Here is a 6,000-nt window from a genome sequence, read left to right on the forward strand (position 1 = left end):
GAGGAAGGTGGAGAGAGATAATTTATTTGGAAAACTTGTTTTCATATGATGATGAGGAGTTGCCTCCTAATTTGAACCTACTCAGTGCTGTCTACAAACCAAATTTAGCAGTGGGTCCCCTTGAACCAGTGCTGAAAATTGTTTAACTGCTAGTATGGATGGGACAAAACTGATTACAGAAAGAATGACTGATACTCCAACAGTGCTGAGGACAATTTTGTCTGGTATATGCCATGGTCATTAAAGGTTTAGATATTATGTTGATGTAGAGCTACAGAAAACCTTGTGTTAGACAACAGCCAAGGTGTACGGTTTTCAACATGGGACCCACTGCTGACTACCCACCTGTAGTCAGCAACAGGTTAGTTTCAGGGTGTAGACTGGCTCATAGAATCCCTAACCCTCTTGTCTCCTCTTCCTACTACCTTTCCTCTGTGTGTGTGTTTGTGTGTACACGTATGTATGTTCTCTCTCTGTCTCTCCCATCTCCTCTGCTTTTCAACATGAGAGCAGACACAGGTAGGTGTCCTGAGCTGTATACAATTACCCTTCTTAATGCAGGTTCCTTGTTCTGAAGATTGTGCTGGATATAGCTGAATACAGTGTGCCATGTTGGTCCTTGTCTTTCAGCCAAGCAGCTGATTCGTCACTTGCTTAAGACAGACCCGACTGAGAGAATGACGATTTCTCAGTTTATGAATCATCCTTGGATTAATGTGAGTCCTGCATGATTTTTACAAAGGAGAGGGATGGATTCTTATATGCAGAGCCCAAAATGCTGCTCTGCCTGGCACAGGAAGAGAGGGCACTGTTATTGTTATTACTCATTTTTAATTAGCAAAGACTCTACCCAATGTGCTCTCTGTAAAAGGACGCCTGTCTGCAAGGACACAGTTCCTTATTGTGGTACCAGAGGACACACCTTACAGTTTTTGTGAGCAAGAACCAAGTACATCCCTACCTACTCTCAGCCAGACGTTGCTACTGACTGTAGCATGCGCTATCCTCCTCCCTTTAAAAAAAGCCATGGTTATCCTATACAATAACCTATACAATCCTTTCTCCAGGGATGGCTGTTCTAAGGAACTTCCCGTCTGTGCTTATCCCAGGAGGAAGAGACACAAACAGCAACTAACTTTCATATAGTGTCTTATTTTATGTATTCATTGCTGAAGATAAGTCTGCACTTTTGCAATGCCTTTCATCTGAAGATCTCAAAGCCCTTTACAAACATGAAGGAATGTAGCCTTATTAGTCCCCTGTGAATCAGCTGGGTGTCCTCATTTTGTGTTTGAAGCATGGATGAGGGCACCATTATTGCAGCTCATGCATCTAGTCAAGAGGATGTGGTTTGTAGTTTAGAAGGAGCATGTTGTCCTCCAGTCAGTTGGTATGGAAATGGCAGTCAGCAAGCAGTAACTGTCAGCTGGTGGGGGCATGCTCAGCTCCTGCTCAGAGGAACTAAAATGCACTCCATGGTTGCCAGTTTTCCATTCCTCCTCCCCAGCCTATCCTTGACCAAATCATGCCTTGGTCAGCAGGGGACTTTTTCCAGAGAAGGCATCAGCCTAGCTTTTGGCTTCCTCTCGCCTATTAACTAGAGCAGGATTAATGTTATGGCACCCTGACCTGGGTGGTCTATTAGGCACTACTACAATCTAAACGTTAAATGATGATAAACATGCACAGGGATCTTTTCACCCTTTCGCTGAAATGCAGCCTGCTTTGGTATGGAATGCAACAGCACTTCATACCATTGTGGACAGAAAGTGAAGGAGAATTCTGTGCCCAGCTGAGACTACAGATGTAGAGCTGTAGACAGGCACAATGTCATTGCTCAGCTGGAATTTAGCAAGGGAATTGAGCTACAAACCCTACTCTACCAAAAGATCTAAAAGACCTTCTTGACAAGAGATCATGGGCCCTCAGTCTTATATCTTATCTGAAAGAGCATCTCAAGCAAAACAGTTGTTGGGGCATTGAATGTGTACTTACTCAAGATAATAAAAACTATTCATTGCTCTTCTGTAGCACCTTGCAGCCAAGAATCTCAACTATTTTCAAGCATAATTGAGCCTCCCAACCTTTTCCTGTGAGTTATTTTGTACCTATTTTACATTTGGATGAATAATAATCCCTACTCATATATAGCCACTTTTCATCAGTAGATCTCAAAGTGCTTTACAAAAGGAGGTCAGTATCATTGTTCTCATTTTACAGATGGGAAACTGAGGCACAAAGTAACCTTGGTTATTTGCCCAGCATCACGCTGCAAATACTGAGCAGAGCTGGGAATAGAACCCAAGTGACCAAATTCTCAATCACCTGTTCCAAACATTGGATTGTGTTTCCACCTGCCAATTCATCCAGACCTGACCTTTTCCTGAAAGGTTTTCTATGGGTGTATTACTGTGTCCCTCCCTACATTTAAGGTCTGATGAGATCATACCAAGTAGTACTATATGTGCAGAATGAAATTTCCTCTATCACCAAATGCTAAAGAAAATAATGAACTGCTTTGAATGGGATACTTAATGAATGAATGGGTTGTTAAAACAAAGTATAATAAGAATACACAATATATGGTTAAAAAAACCTAGAAAAGAATAAAATAACAAATGAATGCCAGATTGTGGCTTCTACATCCTCTTTGCCTTAGTGATATTATTTTAGGGGGATAATAGTACTTCTCTACCTTACAGGGTGAAAAAGAATAATGCATTTGATTGTTGGGCATTCAGATTCTAAGGTAATGGGAGGCCAAGTATCTTAGATAGGTCTTCTGCCTCACATACATTCATGAAAGTAAGTGATCATTTCACACAGCTAGCTTTGCAGAATGTTTTTTTCTGGTTTTATTTCTCTCCTTAGAAATCAATGGTGGTACCACCAACCCCACTTCATACTGCACGGGTCCTGCAGGAGGATAAAGACCACTGGGATGAAGTGAAGGTCAGCCAAAGAACAGCTGCATGAATATTAGTTTTGTGGTTATTGGGGATTCTTCCCAGAATGGGGTTGAGAAGTGATGGAGAGGCCTTTCTTTGCTTGGAATGAAAGAAAGCCAAACTGTTAAGGTATGGAAATGCACATTATGGGCACCTAAACAACCTTAACTCTGCCCTGAGACACATGAGGGAAAAAAGTGAAAGATCTAATTTGTCTTTTTAAAAAAAATCATTTTAATCTTATCTGGGACTCCAAACACTGTTGTGCATTGATCATAACTGTATGGTTATTACACTGTCTTTATAGGGCAGACTTAAGGTTGTTTGGATTCTCTAACTCTGTTTCCATACTTTAACATATTTGCATTTCTTTTAAGGTTAACTGTATTTTATAATATTTGGGTTTGGGATAATTGCAACATCCCTGTAATGTATTTACCCTAAATTACTCATACATTCTCCCAATCTTTAAACTACATTAAGATGGAGTTTTGTCTGCGAAATGAGTTAAGGCAAGGCCAAGACTCACATATAAAATGTCATTAAAGGGACTGAGATGATAGTTTAGTTTATGATTTTTCAGTCCCATGTCTCTATTTGATTGTATGTATTTTGTTCAGGCCTCTTGGTTGTTCTCTGATCACTTGACCACTAGTCTGGTGCATTCTCCTGTAAACTTGAACTATTTTCTGTTTGCAAAATTCATTGACATTCACATAGGCAGCCTACAGTGAGTGGGAGTACGATTTTTGCTCCCTTACCTTGTTAGCAGGCAATAACACTTTTAGTCTTGCCCAGGCAACAGAAAGGTCTAATTTATTATTGATTCTAATATAACCTACAACAGGGCTCTATTCTGTCAGATAGTCACTCACCAGTAGGATGGAATGGCTGTTTTGCCTATGTCTGAGTTTTCACAATTGTTCAGTGTGGTTTCAGGAAGAGATGACGAGTGCTTTGGCTACCATGAGAGTGGACTACGACCAAGTGAAAATCAAAGACTTGAAAACATCCAACAATCGCCTCCTCAACAAACGCCGCAAGAAACAGAAACAGGCAGGCACCTCCTCCGCAGCCCCAGGATGTAACAATCAATGAGAATAAAGGAGAGGAGGCTGAGGACTTGAGGGTTAAAATTAAAAGGAACAAATAAAAATGAGCAGGGTCAGCTTACCCTATGCCACAAAGGGGCTGGCCTTGAGAAAAAGAGGAACCTGGTCTGCAAAGGGGGGAAGTGTTAAAGACTACATCATTCTAGAATGTTATCTGGGCTTTGCTTTTTAAGGGGGATTTGTTCTTGTCATATGATTTTTGCATTTTGCCAGGGGTACCTAGCAGTACCAGAAATTGGGGACTTTTGACACAGCTTTAGCTGTTTTGGGGCTGCAGAGGGTACAGGAGATCAAGTCTTAGAATACAGATACAGGAAAGTTTTAACCACAGCCTGTGAGAGTGACTTCTACTGTGATTTTAAGCTTGTGAAGGGGAAGACCAAAATGTTCTGGTAGGTTCAAGACTTCAAACACAGGCACAGGGAATGGAGTGAAATGTCACTGCTCTCTTTACACATGCAGCACAGTCTCAACTCTTGGTGTTGCTGGCGCATCTGAATCGCAGCTCATGCTGGCATTGGTGAGAACAGTGAGTGTTTTCCAGGTTTAACTCCTACAGCTGCACATCATCTGAACAGGGAAGCACTGTCCTTGATTTAGGAAAACCTTCCTGTGCCGCTAATGGATGGAGTAAGGGTTTCTTCTTGCATTTCCTTATTCACACAGATCCTTAGACTCATGTGAAATTCAGGTTTTGTAGCACTTTTCTAATTCAGTAGTTTGTTCATTTTCTACAGTTACAATGATGCCATGTCTGTTCTACTGGCATATCTCTCTTGCATTTTTTGTTTTTGTGATCTATGTCAGTATTTTACATAAAGCTGTTTGTTTTTAATTAGGACTCAGAACACGTCATTAATCCTTCTGAGTCTGTGAACCTTCAATGAACGCAAGTGGATAACTATCATATACACACCTCTGCTCTAAAGGGAGGTATCTGAAGTCCACAAAGAAATGGAAACGGTTGTTCTCTGTAGGAAATCCCATTGTCTGACTTCATCCAGTCTGTTACATGCAGGTCTTATGCCTGGTGTAAGGTGCTCATTTCTGTTAGGTTTTACCTGCTGTGCTTTAACAATCAAACTTTAAACCTTGGGGAGTATTTTGACCCATTCTGACACTAGAAAGTGTAAACCTATGTCAACAATACTGCTGGATCCAGAGTCCCAACATGGATACGCACCTATTTTTTTTTCCTAACTCAAACTTCTGGTTTAGATATTCTGGCTGTGGTTTGTTAATTTGTTCTTCTACTTTGTGTTCAGATTGTTTCTTCTTACTACATTACGGGTTTTATTTGAGGTGAACAAAATATCAGTGAGAATGTTGAGAGTTTTTAAGGTGAAATTAAATGCTTCCAATGCTGCAAATAAACACATTATAACATGGGAAATGAGGGGCTGAAAGGGTCATACAAGAGGACAGCAGTGTACAGGAGGCAAAGCAATCCTGCCAAACATGGTCTCGATCTTCCAATTTATTTGAAAACCACACTGAATTTGTTACCTCTCCACTGAAAGATACGCTTGATGCTTCAACCTTACAGATGGGCTCTGGTCCCATGTAAGAAGCACTGGCTATCCCTACAACCATCCACTTTTCTTTGTGTAATCTTTGGATTTTACAAAATGATTTTAATAAATCATGATGTTCCAGCATTTCTTCCTACAGTAGTCCCTGTTTTCATTGAAATGTTGTGTGGTTTCATGATACAGTACCAGGTACAGTCATCTTTGAGGATTTTAGCAGGAAAGGAAAAGTTTAAAAAGGAAAAATACCACCTGCACTCAAAGGCTGGCCAGCTTAAGTTATCTGAACACCTTTTTGCTCTCAAAGCTTGGTTTTTGAATAGAAATCTTAGTGTAAATGCAAGCACTGAATGGTTATTTCATGTTATCAATCTAGGTACTCCCATGAACATAGTTCATCTCACATTAATT

At 40.5% G+C, this 6,000-nt stretch overlaps 1 protein-coding gene across 4 annotated transcripts in view; it reads left to right on the forward strand.

Moving 5' to 3' along the window:
* Nucleotides 1–5,718, forward strand: part of MAPKAPK3 (MAPK activated protein kinase 3) — a 75,446-nt gene extending 69,728 nt beyond the window's left edge. For 3 of the 4 annotated variants that reach the window (XM_043518506.1, XM_038411217.2, XM_038411218.2), the window contains exons 9-11: nucleotides 631–716; nucleotides 2,872–2,952; nucleotides 3,888–5,718. In XM_043518506.1, the coding sequence (XP_043374441.1) occupies nucleotides 631–716; nucleotides 2,872–2,952; nucleotides 3,888–4,046 (326 nt within the window). In that variant the 3' untranslated portion in view covers nucleotides 4,047–5,718. Of the gene's footprint in view, nucleotides 1–630; nucleotides 717–2,871; nucleotides 2,953–3,876 lie in introns of all 4 variants that reach the window. The other variant, XM_038411219.2, reaches the window with a different exon arrangement.
* The last annotated feature ends 282 nt before the right edge of the window (nucleotides 5,719–6,000 follow it).

Source organism: Dermochelys coriacea, chromosome 7 (genome assembly GCF_009764565.3).
Source record: "Dermochelys coriacea isolate rDerCor1 chromosome 7, rDerCor1.pri.v4, whole genome shotgun sequence".
Classification (NCBI taxonomy): domain Eukaryota; kingdom Metazoa; phylum Chordata; order Testudines; family Dermochelyidae; genus Dermochelys; species Dermochelys coriacea.